The sequence below is a fragment of the Sus scrofa genome, chromosome 1 (assembly GCF_054392235.1).
Source record: "Sus scrofa isolate SSC_HxYL_T2T_F1_AM1 chromosome 1, Sscrofa_HxYL_maternal_Yorkshire_Landrace_v2.0, whole genome shotgun sequence".
Taxonomy (NCBI): Eukaryota; Metazoa; Chordata; class Mammalia; order Artiodactyla; family Suidae; genus Sus; species Sus scrofa.
The window spans coordinates 241,180,044-241,198,313 of record NC_139383.1 but is presented as its reverse complement, the minus strand read 5'-3'; the positions used below and the strand labels follow the sequence as shown (position 1 = coordinate 241,198,313).

The 18,270-nt window shown below is 43.7% G+C and overlaps 1 protein-coding gene and 1 pseudogene across 4 annotated transcripts in view; both read left to right on the top strand.

Moving 5' to 3' along the window:
• The window catches only part of GNA14 (G protein subunit alpha 14), a 203,432-nt gene extending 189,852 nt beyond the window's left edge, over window positions 1–13,580 (top strand). Inside the window, exons 4-8 of one of the 3 annotated variants that reach the window (XM_084967637.1) lie at window positions 4,324–4,478; window positions 7,055–7,183; window positions 8,649–8,778; window positions 11,260–11,413; window positions 12,558–13,580. In XM_084967637.1, the coding sequence (XP_084823763.1) occupies window positions 4,324–4,478; window positions 7,055–7,183; window positions 8,649–8,778; window positions 11,260–11,413; window positions 12,558–12,748 (759 nt within the window). In that variant the 3' untranslated portion in view covers window positions 12,749–13,580. The remainder of the gene's footprint in view (window positions 1–4,323; window positions 4,479–7,054; window positions 7,184–8,648; window positions 8,779–11,259; window positions 11,414–12,557) is intronic. The other 2 variants (NM_001097518.1, XM_084968096.1) reach the window with 2 other exon arrangements.
• The window catches only part of LOC106506973 (small ribosomal subunit protein eS27-like pseudogene), a 36,059-nt pseudogene extending 22,479 nt beyond the window's left edge, over window positions 1–13,580 (top strand). Inside the window, exons 2-6 of the transcript XR_014823016.1 lie at window positions 974–4,478; window positions 7,055–7,183; window positions 8,649–8,778; window positions 11,260–11,413; window positions 12,558–13,580. The product of XR_014823016.1 is annotated as a small ribosomal subunit protein eS27-like pseudogene (transcript). The remainder of the gene's footprint in view (window positions 1–973; window positions 4,479–7,054; window positions 7,184–8,648; window positions 8,779–11,259; window positions 11,414–12,557) is intronic.
• Window positions 13,581–18,270: the final 4,690 nt, after the last annotated feature.

The following is an 18,270-nucleotide window of genomic DNA, read 5'->3' as shown; positions in this document are numbered from 1 at the left end:
GAGCCACATCGGAAACTCATACATTCTTTTTTCATATTCTTTTCCACTATGGTCTATCATAGGAGATTGGATATGGTTCCCTGTGCTATATGGTAGGACCCTGTGGTTTATCTATTTTTTATTTAGCAATTTGTATTTGATAATCCTGAATCCTAATTTATCCCTCTTTCACCCCCTTTCCCCTTTGGTAACCATAAGTTTGTTTGCTATGTCTGTGAATCTTTTTCATAAATAAGTTCATTTGTGTCATATTTTATGTTCCACATATAAGTGATATCATATGATATTTGTTTTTCTCTTTCTGGCTTACTTCACTTAGTATGATAATCTCTAATTATATCTATATTGCTGCAGATGGCATTATTTCATTCTTATTATGGTTGAGTAGTTTTCCATTGTGTTTATGTACCACATCTTCTTGATCCATTCATCTATTGATGAGTATTTAGGTTGTTTCCATGTCTTGGCTATTGTAAATAGTACTGCTATGAACATAGAGGTGCATGTATCTTTTTGAATTATAGTTTTGTCTGCACATATGCCCAGGAGTGGGATTGCTGAATCATAGGGTAATTCCCTTTTTAGTTTTTTGCAGAATCTCCATACTGTTTTCCACAGTGGTTGAACCAATTTACATTCCAACTTACATTCAGCAGTGAAAAAAGAGTCCCTTTTCTCCTCACCCTCTCCAGCATTTATTATTTGTAGACTTATTAATGATGGCCATTCTGTTAGGCCGTTCTTGATCAGAAGGACAAAAACAACTCCTCTGACTGCAGAGCCTTTCCAGATAGATGGAGACTAGAGACAAGTAAATGTAATATCTGATCCTAGGTTGTTGGGCAGATAAAAGACTTTTATAGGACAACTGTCAAACTTTGGATATGATCTGAAGATTAGATTCCAATATTGTGTCAACATTAATTTCCTGGTTTTAATCATTATATTATGATTATATATGTCTTTTTTTTAGGAAATCACACTGAAGTCTTTAGAGATAAAGAGGCACTGTGACTGTAGCTTCCTTTCAAATACTTCTGGAAAGAAGTTTACGTGTGAGTTACCTGTGCATGTGTGTGTGTATATGCACACATGTGGAGGGCGTGGGGATGAATGATAAACAAGGTAGGAGACTACGAACATTTGGGCCATCTGGAAAGGCAGAGAGGGACTCTGTACCGTGTTCCTCACCTTTTCCCAAGTCTTAAATTATTTCAAGATAAGTTAAAACAAACAAAAAGATCTTGACTGGTGGGAGGAGCCAAAGACAGACAGGAGACCTCTGACCTTAGAATCCTTGTGGTGCCTTGAGTCTAGTCCCTCCTTCCAAACCAAAGTCCAACTGCTGGGTTTTAAGGAGACTATGTTCTCTTCTTCTCTCAAGCCAGAGTCCCCCACAATCTCGTCACTTGACTGAACAGACAATGTGTCTTTCTCACCTGGCTGAACTCCTCTGGTTACCTGAAATCCCGGGTCTATGTCTTTCCCCAGGAGCCTGTATAGAAGCCTGTGTCCCTCTCTGCTGTCTCACTGGGATTCACTTTTTCTCTCTTTCTACTGGAAGAGCCAAACACTGGGTTTACGTTGCAACATTATCAGTCAGGATAGAGTGGGTTATGCTGCAGAAACAAACTTCCCCCAAAGTTCAGCTTCCTGAACGCTGTAAGAGTCGATTTCTCACTCATGCTCCATCTGCACTGGGGTGTGTTAGCTCATTTCAGTCACTCAGGAAGCCTGACTGATGGAGGCCCATCTTGTCTCCTGACAGTCATCACAGCAGATGAGAGCCAGTGTGGCACATTACTCACTGGCTCTTTAAGGTTTCTTCCTAAAAGAGACGAATGTTGCTTCTGCTTATATTTCCTTCACCATGAAGTTGAATCTTACATTGCCTTTGTGAGGAGGAGAGGTAGAAATATTTGTAACATCCCCGTTGGTTCTCACAGGGCCACCTCTGAGTGGTTAAGCTGAGTTTAATAGTTACATGTAGGAGGGCAGCACAGAGTCATGCACCCAAAAAGCAAGGATGCGGACACACTGGCCAAGAGTCACCACACCATTTTCCCCAGTAGGACACTTCTGTCTCCCGGCTCACTGGTGTTCCTACCAGTGCAGGCTTCCATCATTCTTCTCCTGGTGTGCAGGCTTCCATCATCCTCTCCTGGTGTGCTTTCACTGTTATTTTCTGTGGTTTTCTGTATGTTAGACATTTTTATGTATAGTGCAAATGTTTATTGGGCACCTGCATCCGGAGAAGGCACCTGTTATTTGCCAGGCACTGCACTAGGTTTGGGGATATAAGGATGATAAGACTTTGGCTCTGCCCTTGTGTCATCTCCTGACTTGTTATTGAAGACAGAAAGGAAAAGAGGTGCTTTAAGAGAACAAAGCTGGGCCCAGGGTCAGCACCCTGACCACACCTGGCATGGCCAAATGGGGTAGATTGGGCAGCACCATCACCTGGGTTTCTCCAGGGGAGACCATCTGATGGTAGTTGCAGGGTGGGAGAGTAGTGAGAGGAGCGAGGGAAATGGGAGACAGCCCTTCTGCTCTGTGCAGACATGGTCCTCGTTCTCCATTCATTGTTGTCTCTGGCTAAAAATAGGGCCCATGATACAAAATGTGCCAGTGGGCAGGATTAGAAGTCCTGGTTTAAAGGTTGTTGATGTGTCCTGTTTTTGTAAACAAGAAATATTTATCAGGCACCCATTGCAATAATAAGGCTAGTTCTGCTTATATTGGGGTGATGATAAATAAAAGTTCCCAAGAAAATCACTAGTTCCTCTTACAAATGACGATGCTGAGACAGGTAACCTGTTTGGCTCCTTAAAAGTCCCAAGTGTACTACTTATAATTCAGGGTCTTGAATCCCTGCTCAGGCACTTTCCACTACGCCACCCTGCCTAGACCTTATTTGAAATGTGACATATGGGGTACCCTACCTGCCCGAGGAGCCCACAGTCTAAGGGAAGACTTTCACTCTCGATGCATGCGGGGCAAGGTCATGTTGATTCAACCCTTGATTTTCCCCCAAGCCAATCTTTAAGCTCTTCCTTTCCTCCAACTTCCTATCAGGCTTCCTAATGAACAATGCAAAAGTGACTTTTCAAGGGGTGCAGTCTACACTCAAGGATATTGCAACTGCCAAATGGATAGTGTGCTAACTCACAGCTGCCAGCGAATAGCCAACTCTGTGTGATGTAATTGCCGTGAGATATATAGCAAGATGGAAGAGGGACAAGGAGGCTGGGGTCCTGTCTCTCTCAGCAGGATTCTCTTGTCTGCTGCAACTTGCAGCCAAGGGTGGGATGCTGAGTCTCTGGGGCCAACACAGGGATGTGTTATGGATGCAGGCCAACCTTGTCATTTTATTTGCTAAGGTTTGGAAAGATTTCTGGCTTCTTGCTTGCCTTCTGTTGATTAGATGAGATAATATATGTAGAGCCCTTGGCACATAGCAAGTGGGTAATAAATGATAACTGCTGTAATAGTAATAATTACAGCCATAACGATCTTAACAATTACTGCAATAATAGAGCAATAATTATGTAGCAATGATGGTAATAATAAACATATTAGAGCAGTCAGTGGCATGGGGTGGAGGGCTGCAGTAGGTGTGGTCCGCTCAGTGGGAAAGAGTTTTATTAGTGATGCATGATAATAAAAGGTAGGCTGTGTGAGAACTCTCTGTATGTCCTTCTTAGTTTTACTATAAACCTAAAACTGCTGTAAAAATAAAGTCTATTACCATTTTTAAAAAAAATATAGGAAAGAGAAAAAAGACTTGTGATTAATTGTTGGGGGCGGTATTTTTCAGTTCTCTGAAGACAGCCCACTCCCTTATTTCCTGCACTGAGGTGGACCTGCTTATTACCACCCAACCCTTACTGTGCCACTAACAATAATGGGATTTTTAAATTGCTCCCTTGGCTGTGCACATATTCAAATGAGTAGCAGGCTAATGAGGAAGTAAAGTTAGTATGACGATGATGGATGATGATCAGTTGTTCCAGTGTTTCTCTATTCACAGCCGGGTATTGAATGCTGGTGAAACTGGCCCCCAGGTGCTGCTGGGACTGAAGGCCACAGGTCTTGTGCTCTCTGTGGCTCTCTCCACTGAGTTAAGCAGCCACAGCATCTCGATGAGGCTGCAGCCAAGTGGCTTGGCTGTGAGCAGCTCTTCTGAGGGCACCCACCACACCCCAGCTCCCAAGGACATACATCTTGCCTAACTCATGGTCCAGGGCAAGTCTTGTCTCCAGGTTTCTAAGGGGTTGGCTTCCTTTCCTTTGAGTAATGAAAGGTTCTCTTTCCTTTGAGTAGGAGAATGCCCAGCTAATCAGAGAAGTGGAAGTAGACAAGGTCTCCGCACTCTCCAGGGACCAGGTGGAGGCCATCAAGGAGCTCTGGCAGGACCCGGGAATCCAGGAGTGTTATGACAGGAGGAGGGAATACCAGCTGTCAGACTCTGCTAAGTAGTGAGTACAAAAGCCCAGGCTGTGCTCTCCAAGGTACTCTCGGGCAAGCGTGGCCACACCTCCAGGGAGCTTCTCACCATGACAAGTGAGCTGCTTGCTAAAGTGTAGGCACTTGAAAGCAACACTGCCTTCCTCCTGCTCGTCCGTAACCTCCTCTTAGTTTTTGGTGTGTCTCTTCCTACCTCCTAAAATCTTTAGTTCCCCCTGTGGAGCCCCAGCTAGCTCTCCTTACCAGTACCTACCTTTCTGCATCAAGTTCTAAACTTCTGTCCTTCTTAATGAGTGTGTAGTCAAATGAGGGCTTCCCTTGGTGGGACGGGTGCTCATTTGGGGTGCTGAAATTATCTAATTTAAACAAGGACTACACCTGCTTCTGGCTTCTACTTTCCCCTCTCCATATCCTTCTGCCTTCTTTTTTCCTTATCAGTAGACATCAATTGCCCTAAACTCTAACATCAGAGTTTAGATCATCAGCACAGTGCACCCATCAATGGCTGATCTGGTACTGCCCTCTAGTGGGCCAGGCAGGCTCTACAGACCCAGCCAGGGAGAAAGCTCAGCCAGCCAGCCCTTTGTTTATTAACTCCTTATGGAGGCCTACATTCTGTATTCTGGATCCAGAAGGCTCTAGTTTTAAATCACTAATCCATTAAGGTAAAAAGAAATAGATGTTTCTGTGTGCAAACTATCCCATGGAGATCACTAGATTTGATCTTCTTAAAGAATTTCTCAAGGCAATGCTTCCATCAGTCAGATGACTGGGCAAATAGTTGGCCCGTGGTCTTTCTTGAAGGGGTAAGTATTCCTGTTTGTGCAGCTCAGCTCCTCTCCTCCTGGTCTGTGTCATTTCCATCCTCTGAGGGCCCTGGGATCCTTTCCCCGGTCCGTCCCCTGCCCTTCAGGTGCTGCCATCACCCTCTGAGATGGGTGGGCAATTCACTCATCATCTAGACAAGTTAGCACACAGGAAGGAAACCAGAGTCTTCTCTCTTCAGTTTCACTGGCTCCCCTTTGGCATTTGTCTCCAGCTGAGTGTTTAGCAATGTTAATTCAGGTTAGCACAACCACTCTTGAGTACAGGAACATTTAGGTGCAACAGAGCAGCGAAGCAGGAAAAGGAAATAAAAGAAGCGCCCAAAGGGTGTTGGATCAACATAGAAGACAGCTGGAAGGACGGAAGGCAGTGTCCTCAGGAGGAGGGAAGACTGCCTTTGACATCTTGGGATGCAGGGACATCACCAAGGCATCCCAGGCCCTTCCCTAGAACAGCCTGTGTCATTTGCTTCTGTGAAGGCCCTAGGCAGTGGATGGGGCTCATGAGGTAGGTCCACTTAGAAAAGACCTGCTGGACCTGCTATACAATTCAGTGGAGCCCGGAAAACAAGGGCAAGTGCCTTGAGAAGAATGTGGGGAGTGGTTAGGGTGGTGGACAGAGCTGCAACAGAGAAATGGCACTCACAAACCCAGACAGGGCCTTGTCTTTGGACCTGACAAGACCCAAGGCACTTGGGCATTTCCTTAGTCCAAGTCAATGGTTGTCATCTGCTGTGCTGGTACTGCCTGCTTATTTGGACAGGCATTCATTTCACAAAAATGTGATGAGTGTCAGCTCTGTGCCAGGCAAAGAGATAAGGGCTGCAGGTTCAGCCATGGCCTTCTGCCCTGAAGGAACATAGTCTGGTGGATGAGACAAGTAGAAATCAAAACATTACACACTGAAGTCCATAGCAGTAAGCCCTGGGGCCATGGTTGGGGGTGTGGGTCACAGAAGGCTGCCCGATGGTTGGCTTCCTGGGCTGCAGATGAATAGGGTTGGCCTGTTACTCTTGACTCCTCTTCGTGCCACCTGTTCAGCCCCAGGAGACCTAGGTGAGCTCTGCCTGCACTGGGGAAGGAGATGGGGCCAGCTTCGGTGTGCAGGGGTCTCCAAATCCCCAACACCATCATTGGCCAAAGCTTCAGTCACAGTTAGTTCCTCAAAAGTACCTTTTTGAAAGGCTTTAAAAAAGTGTCTTCTTGTTTTACTACAGAAAAAGTGACTTAAATTTAGGGCTCTAATATATGGCCCCAAATAATCCAAGGCAAGTTTTGGGTCATTTTAGGAGATGTTTAATTTCCCAGTGTAGCAAAAAACTTTTTATTTTGAGAACACTTTCCATTGGCTGGTTTTATGCCTTTATTTTTCTTAAAAACCCTAATGCGTTGAGTAAAAGTGTTCAAGAAAAGCATCTAGTTTCTCTAGTGTTCTTGGATGAGGGCGTGTGGGAGGGGAGAGAGCCTTTGGAGGAAGGACAGATGGAATGTCAGAGAGCCAATTCCAACTTCTTCCTCCTGTGGCTCTGCCGGCTCCCTCACCAGCCAGAGTGATGGAGCTAAGAACCAGGAGGAAAACATCCCAGGAGGCTCATGAAGGCTTCTGATCCATATTCTCTCCACAACAGCTGTAGGAGGGCTGGAGCACTGGCTCTCACAACAGTCATTGATGGAATCTGAATGGGGGTTGCTGGGAGCTGGGGTGACTTCCCTGGAGGGGGATGGGCATTCCCCCTTCTCAGCATCTTGTTCTCTAATATCAGTTACCTGACTGACATTGACCGGATTGCCATGCCATCGTTTGTGCCAACACAGCAAGATGTGCTTCGTGTCCGTGTGCCCACAACTGGCATCATTGAATATCCATTTGACTTGGAAAACATAATCTTTCGGTAAGACTATCTCCCCAACACAGGCCATTAAGAATTTGTCCAGGCTCCGAAGTCCCCAGATGGATTCTTAAGTCCATTATTGCTAAAAAGGCTTTTATCTCCTTTTAGGGCAACAGTGGCCTCTCCACGACAGGATATTTAGAATTGTGGTTGTCGCAAGTACTGCAGTGGAGACAAGCACACCTTTCTATTCCCCTTAGAGAAGAAGAGTCTCCTTACTGATGTCTGGAATGATTATGTATAAAACATACACAGAGATGTGTATTTCTGTAACCCACAGACTGAAGATACTGGTGTCTTTTCCCTAAATTTGAGTGTTTCTCTCCCCTTCTATTTGTATTTCCTTCTCCAACATTTATCACTGCAAATTTCAAAGCACTTTGGTATCCATTAGTTCCCTTGTTCCTCCTAGTAATTGTTACACATGCTTGTTTAGGTCCAGGCTGTACCCCATTGCATCTCAGTGCTTCTGGAGCACTGTCACATTGAGGGAGGCCTCTGGTTCGGCCCCACAATATTCTGCATCTCTGTGAGCACATGCCCCATGCCTGAGTGCCCATGAATTTATCCAGACCTTTTCAGAATCACCTGCTGCTTGCACTTCCAAAACCTGAATCTGGTCCACACAAATGTTCTCTTTGGCTCACTTGGTGTTTAAAATACTCATGAGCCAACATTTAAAAACCACGCTATTTTGCTTAAAACAATTTCTATCTCTTGGTACGTTGGAGGATCTGGACAAACAGCGAGCCTGGGTTTATGCCCTGCTGCAGTTGCTGCAGTGGTGTAGCAGCCAGCCCTTTGGACAGGGCCCCAGCACTCTCAAAGTGCAGGCTTTTCTACTCTAGAGGGGCCCACTGGATTCATTTCTGAAACTGCCTGACCCCTGGCACATTCCAGCTTGTGACTGACTCATCCTTGGGCTCTGACCCCCTGAACTTAGACACAGATAAGGGCTCTGGATTTCCATATTGGACAGAAGGCAGGTCTTTCTAGGGAATGGGGTTGGGGGGTGGGGTATCCAGCTAATGCAGAAAGGCTCTGTAGATGAATTAGAAGAGCCATGGGAACAAGGAGGGGTGAGGTCCTAAAGGAAGCTGAATGGCCCAGGAAGCCTGCCTGCCTTTCTGCCCTCTTGTGTCTGGTGTCCTGGCTCTTAGCAGTGGTTAGAGCAACACCTAAATGGATGCTTGAGCTTTCTGCCTGAACTGTTGCATCAGCTTCCTAAGTAGTGTCTCCAAGTGGGCTCCACCTGAGTGACCTCTGCATCCCTCTTTGGTAACTTCACTTACATCCTGTGTCTCCTTTGCTAGGAAACATCCAGTGGTTCCTCATCGCCTAAAGCAGTGGTGCTCAAACATTTTAACCTCAGGGTCCCTTTTTACTCTTTAAAATTATTGAGGACCCTAAAGAACCCTGATTTCCATGTCGTTTTCCCTCAAAGAGTCATATTTCTATTGAACAGGATGGTGGATGTTGGTGGCCAGCGATCTGAAAGACGGAAATGGATTCATTGCTTTGAGAGTGTCACTTCCATAATTTTTTTGGTTGCTCTGAGTGAATATGACCAGGTCCTGGCTGAGTGTGATAATGAGGTATGCTGGGTGGGGAGTTTGGTTAGATGTGGAAGGCAACAACCTATTTCTGCAGTTTGCAAAAAGCCAGCCAGCTTTGGCATTAGATTCTATCTTTTAGGTTAAATCACCTTGCTTGTTGAAGTGCAATCTGGTGCCTGGTAAAAATGCATACCCTCTGAATCAACCTAGAGTGAATAAATTACGATCTGTAGCAAGATCCCAGGTAATCTGAGAATCATTGAACTAGAATCCTGGTTCACAAACTTAGATATATACTAAAATTCCCTGGGGATCTTAAAGAAAAACCTGACAGCTGGGTCCAACTTCAGAGATTCCAATGCAATCAGTGGTGGGTATCACCTGGGCCTGAGGCTCTAATCTGTGCTATGAAGGGAGGGTGGAGCCACTCAAAAGCATGGTTCTCGGTCTTGGCTGCATATTGGAATTTCCTGGGGAGTTTTTTTTTTTTTTTTTTTTTTTTTTAAGAAAAACATCTTCTAGATCCTACAATACAGATTTGTATTTCCTGGTTTTGAGTTGCGAGTATCTATAATATACAGCTAAAGCTGAACACATTGGTTCTGAAAGACTTTATCTGAGAACAGGCTTCCTGACCACCATGGCCCATGGCACTCACTCCCAAATTTGATCCCTAGCTGAGGTGACATGGGGAGGGGAGCCACATGCCTGGGGCTATCTCAGGGCTGCCTGGGATAGCATCTACTCTTTGCTCCCCCTAGAAGGGACTTGCTCCAGGCAGCTGGGGCTGATCCACCTCAGCGGGCATTTAGTGTCCTCTGCAGAGCTGTCAGAGCGCTAACTGGGTGAGCTCCACTAGCTGGATCTGCCTGGAATGCAGAGAGAACCATCACAGTCTCTTTGGGAGGGTGGGGATGTTTTCTGTGCCATAACCATTGTTTCCTATCAACCCTTCCCCGACCCTCTTTGCACAAGACTTTGTGACCTTTTAGAACTATCTCTTGCTGGTAGGGCATGAGAGTAAATCAATAAAAAAATTCTGTCCACGATTAGGCAATAACTATGAACAAATTTTACCTTGTATTTCTCAAGAGCCGACCTCTCTGAGGAGCACGATTACATTAGCTAATTAGGGAAGGATTAACCCATTTACTAGTGTCATTGTGCAAAGAATAGAAATCTTGGCTGCTGCCCAGCTCTTCCAGTGGATACATTTTTTTAAAAAAGCAAAGGCACTGAGTTATCAGTATGAAAAATTAGCCTCAGGAATTACTTAGGACATTTCTCAGGAAACTCAAAAGATTAGTCAGGTGTGCCTTAGCCTAATGTGCTTAGAAATTAAACAGTTTATCCTCTCTGAAAAAATCCAAGGTATTTTGGGAAAAATTAAGTGGTTGCCACTCCAGACTTTTCCATCCTGGTTGTAGATACACTGCATCCACTGTACTATATAGGAATCATTTTTTTCATATGTTGTGTTTTCTTGGAGATTATTTTTGATAAGATTGTAGTAAATTTTAAAGCAGCTTTAACAATAAGTGAGGGGTTACCTTACTGGTAATAAATTCCAGAACTGATTCCCCAAAATGTACTGGGTGGGACAGTGGGCCCAAGTGTTGGGAGTTGTAGGAACAGACATTTAGAGCATGTCCCCCTGGAGCAGGTGCACTGGGTTCTCACATTTCTCAGTCCAAAGGGAGGAAGGGAACGGTTTCTTTTCTCTCAGAAATACTTGAGAGAGCAGAATCCTAGCAAGAATGATTATTGTCACCAGATAAGATTTGTATGTGCCCTGTCTGCTCTCCATAAATCAGGATCATTTAATAATTTCTTGCCAGTGTCTAACATCTAGAAATTATTACTATCCTACATAGCTTCCACTAGACTGTACTATTATAGTCTTGGAAAAGTATTTAAATTTTGTGAGCAACAGATAGTAGGCTCATCCATAAAATGGGGGCCCGTTCCCCTTGGAGAGCTCACTGTCACATGTGTGTAAAGTGTGGCACGGGGCAGGTGCTGGGTGGCACTAGTCCCCTCTCTGCTTGTGCCCAGCGTTCCTGAGGGCAGTGGTCCTGCAAGGAGAGCCTGCCTTCCTCTCATTGTTATGGGACTCCCGATACCCAGCCTGGAAGCCTATCCTCAATTAAAATGGGCATCTCAGGTCTGCAGCTCTGACCTGCCTCCACTTCATAATCACAATTTATTCACAGAAAACTGTTTTCTGAGTTGCACAAAAGCCTTTCTTATATCCTTGTGTGTTATTGGGGCCACAGAAGAGTTTGGGTGACAGAAGAGAGGAGATCTAGAAGGGGATGATTAATGAGAGGGTGGTCGGGGGAGGGAAATAGGAGGCCAGGTGCCCTGAGGGGCCCCACATGCTCACCAGCCTCAGCAAGGACAGTGACCGGGGGACTTCAGCTGGGCAGGGGGACGATGGATGGAACCAGTGATCTGGCATATTGTTCCCAAAGCACTGCTCTTCTTTCCAGTTTATCCTAAGTCTTGTCTTTCACCTAGAACCGCATGGAAGAGAGCAAAGCCTTATTTAAAACCATCATCACATACCCCTGGTTTCTGAACTCATCGGTGATTTTGTTCTTAAATAAGAAGGATCTTTTGGAAGAGAAAATCATGTACTCCCATCTAATTAGCTATTTTCCAGAGTACACTGGTAAGTAAGTGTCCATCTTGTTGACCTCTTGGGCATTAGTTCACAGTTCTCAGCACGGCTCCCAGGGGCTTCCCTGGCCTGCCTCTAATGGACTTTCTCACCATTCCCCAGCTCTGATTCTGTTTGGATCACTGTGTGTTTTCACCTCACCACCTCCACACATGCCTCTCCCAGTGCCTGGAACACACTTGCCAGTGCCTCTGCCACATCCAATTTGTTCTCAGATGCCCAGCTCAGGCCCTTCCTCCTTTGGGAGGTGTTTCTGACTCATCCCAGCCCCTCCCCAGGCGGTGCACCTCCCTTGTGCTCCATGGGCTTGCCTTTCTCTCTCTTGGCCTCAGTCAGATCCTGAGGGCAGGGACTATGCCCAACTTCTGTTTGCATTTCTAGTGCCAGTCAGAGCACATGGCACTTCTTACGTGTAGGTTAAAGTGTGACAGCCCCTTTGCCAGACACAGGGTAGACGCTGAAGTTCTTTATCTGTATGACCTATATATTACCAGGCAGCAGAATTGATGCCCTATTGCTAATGATTCTGGTGCAGGAGGTCTCAAATATTACTAAGCTTGACCTTGATATCTAGAGGAGTAGTGTTTAATCACTCTCCTTTTTCCTTTTATTAACCACATTGGCCATGTAGTATGCAGCCCTCAAACTTTAGAATCAGACTTAGGTGCCTCGTAATGTTAGCCCCCATCCTTCTCTTCCCTCTCATAGTTCACATAATAAGAATTACCTCTCTTCAAGAGTGGTCCGAATCATGGAGTTCCTGGTGGCCTAGTGGTTAAGGATCTGGCATTGTCACTGCAGAGGCTCGAGTCACTGCTGTGATGCAGGTTGGATCCCTGGCCTGGGAATTTTTACATCCCTCGGGCTCGGCCAAGAAACAAAAAAAGTGATCCAAATCAGAAATTTAAGTTAGGTCTCTATTTTTCAACAGAACTCCTTAAGGTATGATTTTTAGATACCAGGGGACTAAAATAATCTTTTACAGCTTCATAATAAGGTATATAATAATAATGCCCCAGGTAAATGAAGTCTCTAGAAATAAGAACAGAGGGGTACACTGAAAATGATTTTGGGGAGGACCTGGTGGTGAGTTGGTATCTTCCTTCTTTCTTCCTCTACCTGCCCTCGTGACTAGGACCAAAGCAAGATGTCAAAGCTGCCAGAGATTTTATCCTGAAACTTTATCAAGATCAGAATCCTGACAAAGAGAAAGTCATCTATTCCCACTTCACATGTGCTACAGACACAGAGAATATCCGCTTCGTGTTTGCTGCTGTGAAAGACACAATTCTACAACTAAACCTGAGGGAATTCAACCTGGTTTAGAAGCTGCTGCTCACTCCTCAGCCATGCCAGAAGACCCAGTTTGCAAGCGGCCGATGTTTTATCTGAAAGTGCTTCTGACATCACCTGGCTCAGCTCACTGGGCTGTACCAAGTCCATCATGATGCCACAGGGACAGGGACAGGGATGGGTGATGAAGCTTGTGAGATATGTGGATTTAGCAAAACTTTTTTCTAAGTCTTTATTCTCAAATTGTTTTTGTATTTCTTTTCTTGACTTGAGGCTGTAAGATTTTGTCTAATTTTTGAATTTGATTATTTTACACAATTTCAAAAAGCCACTGTGAGTTGTTTTTTTTTTTTAATTAGTGTGTAATAATAGCCATTTGAAAAATCACATAACAGAGTAGCCTGTCAATTTATAGATCATGCTTTGAGACCTCTAGGGTTAGTTTGAGTGCCTTTTTTTTTTTTTTTTAACTAAATCTTATAATTGAGTACTGAAGTATGCCTTTACTATGCCACCAAAGATTTTTTTTTAAGATAGTTTGTGTTAAATTTCTAAGTCAAATTAATAACTGTATCAGTACCTCTAATTTAGTTTTGCCACAATTTGGTCACTATAAAACCAAAGTTGAATAAGATAAATGGGCTATACACAGCATATATCTTGTATTGGTGAAAAATGTGCCTGTATTTATATACATTCCACTGTAAATGACCTAGTCTTCTAAACTTATGAAATGGCTATAATCCTGCACTGTTTAACATATGTAATGTAACCCCTGCCAGAGCTCTGATGGCCACCACAGATTTGCTGTTTGAACCATGTATGCTGTGCCTTTCTGAGGCTAAGAATATACCATTCTGCATTAGCACTGGATTATGGTGTGTTTCTTTGAGATCATGGTTGATTGAGAGTTCTGCTCTTCAACAAGAGAAAAAGCTATGATTTTAATAGGTAATAACTCACAAACTTCCTAAATGTCCTTTTAGGGTAGGAGAAATAATTTTCCCTCCACTCTTCTAAATTCTTACCAGAGACCTCATTCCTGTAATAAGACAGATTAACAGGTGAAAAATAACAGAAGTCTAACACCATGTATACCTCGTATATCCTGTATGTATGTGGAAAGATGATACCCTGGAAAACTGAGTTTAACTCCCCTGAAATGGCCCAAGCCATCACCTTCAATACCTTCTTCAGCTAAAGACATAAGAAAGGTGGAGGAGGAGGGTAGCTACAGTAAAAAAGCGGTAAGGTTGTTTTGTAGAATTAAGTTGGGCACTGTCTCCATCTGATGCGTTTCTTGTCATTTAGTGATCCTTCTCCCAGGTTCAGAGAGACACCCTTACAGTGGAGACCTCCCTCATAAATGTAAATATCACTTACAAAAGGGTCATTGCTACTAGGTTTTCAGAGTTTTTCCTGTGTCTGCTGTTTCTTAAAAATAAACTCAAAGAAATCCTTATTCCAAAGAGACATATTCTGGTATGGCAAAACCCTGCTCGCTTTCAGTCCTGTCTTTAAAAGTTCAAAGAAGTCTCACAGGTCAGAAGCTCTATTATGTCATTGAACAATCTCTTAGTCTTGAGAATAGATCAGTTCAGTTAGACAGTTGTTTCATTTCAGTAGCCGGTGCTGCAGGTGGGCCCCCCAAGTTAGCTTTATATGGTAAGAGCAATTAAGTATTTGATAAAATAAGAGGCATGTCTATGGAGACAAAAGAAAAACAAAAGTTAGTGGTTGGGGCAAATTATAAATTCAGCCTGAGTCCTGAAGTTCTAGATGTTGGGTTGAAGCATCTTTTGCAGGTTGAATGTTTCTGATGTCATGGAGTTTCGGATAAACTTCCTGAGTGGTCCACACAGCACAAAGATTATCTAAACATGAGCTACTGGGGCTATTTCTCTTAAGTTTACACCATTCTATTCACATTCCATTTGCAGGGCTTTGGGAAATACTTTTGCAAAAGCAAAACAATAACTTTCAGGAGGTCCATGGTGGTCTAGCTTTTAAGGATCTAGCATTGTTGCTGCTGTGGCATGAGTTTGATCCCTGGCCTAGGAACTTCCACATGATGTGGGCATGGCCAAAAACAAAAACAGTATCATAAATGACAAAAGACTTAAAAATTGCCATGGTTAAAGATTTGATGAGATTTCATTATAATGAAACTGACAAGGAAATGTAGTTATTTCTGTGACATTTTAAGCTAATAACTAGAATTACAAGTCATAGTATATATAGCAGGACATATTAGACTTCTAGGAATTTCATACTATTCTTAGTGATACAAGGTCAAAAGAGTAGAAGAAAACTGAAAACATTAGTTTGAAGAGTTGTGCCAGATTTGACAAAAGCAGAATTCAGAATCCAGTCGAGTTTACAGGTAAATAATGAAACCTCAGGCAATTAACAGGACTAAAATCTGAACTCTACCAGGGTATATTATAGTTTTTACTGAAGAATTTTTTCTCTCTACAGTCATACCCATTTTAAACAAAGGAGACGTTATCCATTCCAACTAAGATGGAAATAAAAAGATTCCTATGTTCTGGAGTTTTAGGGTTTAGTGCAATTTGCCTTTGCAAAGTCTGCCTACAAAGCATTCAACAAAGGCCTTCGAACATTTTCCTTGACTGTACAACTGAACTTTGCTTCTCTCAGCCCCTCTCCTAATCATTTGCAGGAGAGCCTGGGAGAAATTCTGATCATCTGTTTCCTGGGGGCAGGACAGGGGTGTCTTCTATGGGGCTATAGGGCTTACCTGATAACTGCAGTATAATTATGGGTGGGAAGAGCATCCAGTTAAGGTCCTTGTGAGTGAGGTTGTGATTGGCCACTGATCTTTCTAACTCTTCTCTACATCTGATAGGATCTTCTCAAAGTGTAGGCAAAAGTGGTTTGGAATTTATCTTGTTAAAAAGTGCCTAAGGCTAAACACCTTATTTCCTTGTGTCCTCTTTTCAATTTGTTGTTTCCATAGGTACTAACAAAACAGTTTTTTAGAATGAGAGCTGATTTTTTTTTTTTCTTTTTTCTTTTTGTTCTCTTAAGGGTCGCACCCTTGGCATATGGAAGTTCGTTCCCAGGCTAGGGGTAGAATCAGAGATGCAGCTGCCGACTTACACCACAGGCACAGCAACACCAGATCTAAACTTCGTCTGTGACCTGCACCACAGCTCATGGCAACACTGGATCCTTAACCGACTGAGCGAGGCCAGGGATCAAACCTGCATACTCATGGATCCTACCACTGAGCCACAATGGGAACTCCCTGTTTTTTTTTTTTTTTTTCTTCAAATATAGAGGTTTTTCCAACAAAAAAGATCCGTCATCTGGCTGCTGATGAGTAGGAACTTCAATGGTATATTAATCCCAACAGCAACTCAAACCAATAAACCTTCTTATAGCTTAACCATGGATACAAGAGGTATCCTCTAAGAGGTTGCAAAGGATGCAGCCCTCACAAGATTAAGAAAGTTCACTCCCAGGAGTTCCCATTGTGGCTCAGTGGAAATGAATCTGACTAGCACCATGAGGACACAGGTTCCATCCCTGGCTTCGCTTACTGGGCTAAGGATCCAGCATTGCCGTGAGCTGCAGTGTACGTCACAGGCGTGGGGCTCAGATCTGGTGTGGCTGTGGCTACAGCTCCGATTTGACCCCTAGCCTGGGAACCTCCATATGCCACAGGTGTGGCCCTAAAAAGCAAAAAGCTCACTCCCAGAGTTAGACTAAGAAAGCAAAGACCTATTTTTTTGTCGCAGGTGGTAAGAATGGTGTACTGAACCATGTCTCAGGTTTTTTATGAGGAAGAGACACCTCCAGCCACAAACCTCTAATCTATAACACCCAGCAGGCACAACTGAAATGGGACTTTCCCAGCATTAACAAGACAACAAAGGTTGAGATGCCAAAGGCCCCTTTTGGAGTAGGTCCCCTTAAGACAAACACCCCTGAATGCCAGCATGGTGGGACAAAGAATGTTACTTGTCACCATGTGTTCTGAATTCCCATCCTGCAGAGCTGGCTGCCAGACCAAAGCCAATACTTGCATCTTCTGGCTGGGGATGACTAGAGACTATTGTTACTAGTCCAAAAGCCAAGCTCTCAAGACAAAGAACAAGATGAAAGGAAAGCCTTATCTGGCTTATGGTTCTTTTCCTATGACAAATAACACAAAAGACAGGGACAACATAAGACAATGACCATCTCCAGAAGGGAAATGGGTCAATAGAAAACAAGAAAACTTATAACAATCATCTTTACCAGTTTTTATACCGAAGGAACTAATTCACACAAATAATTTCTTGTTTATCTAAATTTAGAAAGGAAGGAATAAGGTGAAATTTCTCCTTCCTCTCTCAACTGGTCCCCACAGACAGAGATCTGAGAAGGCTGACTTTGGGTAAGAATTCTTACCCGTTGCTGCTTTTTGCGTTTTCCAGGTTCCTATCTTCAGCCTCCATAGCAAGTATGGTGTCTAAGTAGGTTCCATCATGGGTTGCCAAACTGTCAGGGATGAAAAAAATTTTTCCCTCCACAATTTTAGGTTCTTGGTTGAGACCCCACCCCTGTAATAAAAGACAAATTAACGAGAGAAAAACAAATAGGAGTTTAATAACATGTATACATCCTATACACAAGAGGCACCCTGGAATACTGAGCAACTCCCCCAAATGGCCGAAGTCATCACCTTACATACCTTCTAGAGCTAATGACACAAAACCTTTGGGAGTGGAGAAAGCCAGTTATGGGAAGTTACCAGGAAAAGTACAGTAAACAAGGAAAGGTTGCAATGCAGATTTAAGTTGGGTATCTTCTCCATTGCTAAGAGTTTCTTTTTTTTTTTTTTTTTTTTTTGTCTTTTTGCTATTTCTTTGGGCCGCTCCCATGGCATATGGAGGTTCCCAGGCTAGGGGTCAAATCGGAGCTGTAGCCACTGACCTACGCCAGAGCCACAGCAACGCGGGATCCGAGCCGCGTCTGCAACCTACACCACAGCTCACGGCAACGCCGGATCGTTAACCCATTGAGCAAGGGCAGGGACCGAACCCTCAACCTCATGGTTCCTAGTCGGATTCATTAACCACTGCGCCACGACGGGAACTCCCTGCTAAGAGTTTCTTGTGATTTGAAGTCAACCTCTTCCTGGTACAGATTAGATGATATTCTTTTAAATAAAAATTTCTCTTATGAATGTAAACTTTCCCTACAAATGAATAACTTCTACTAGATTTTTAGAACTTTTCCTGGGTCTGTTTCTTAAAAATAATCTGCTTAAAATAATCCTCATGTCAAAGAGGCATATTTTAGGGTGGCATATTCTGCTTCCTTTCATCCTCGTTTTTATTTTTTTAAATGGCCACACCTGAGGGATATGGAAGTTTCTAGGCCAGGGACTGAACCTGAGCCACAGTTGCAGATGCCGTAAATTTTAATTCACTGTGTCGGGCAGGGGATCGAACCCATGCTGCTACAGAGACAATGCCGGATCCTTAACCTGCTGTGCCATAGCAGGAACTCCTTCATTCTCTTTTTTGAAGCAAGTCTATTGA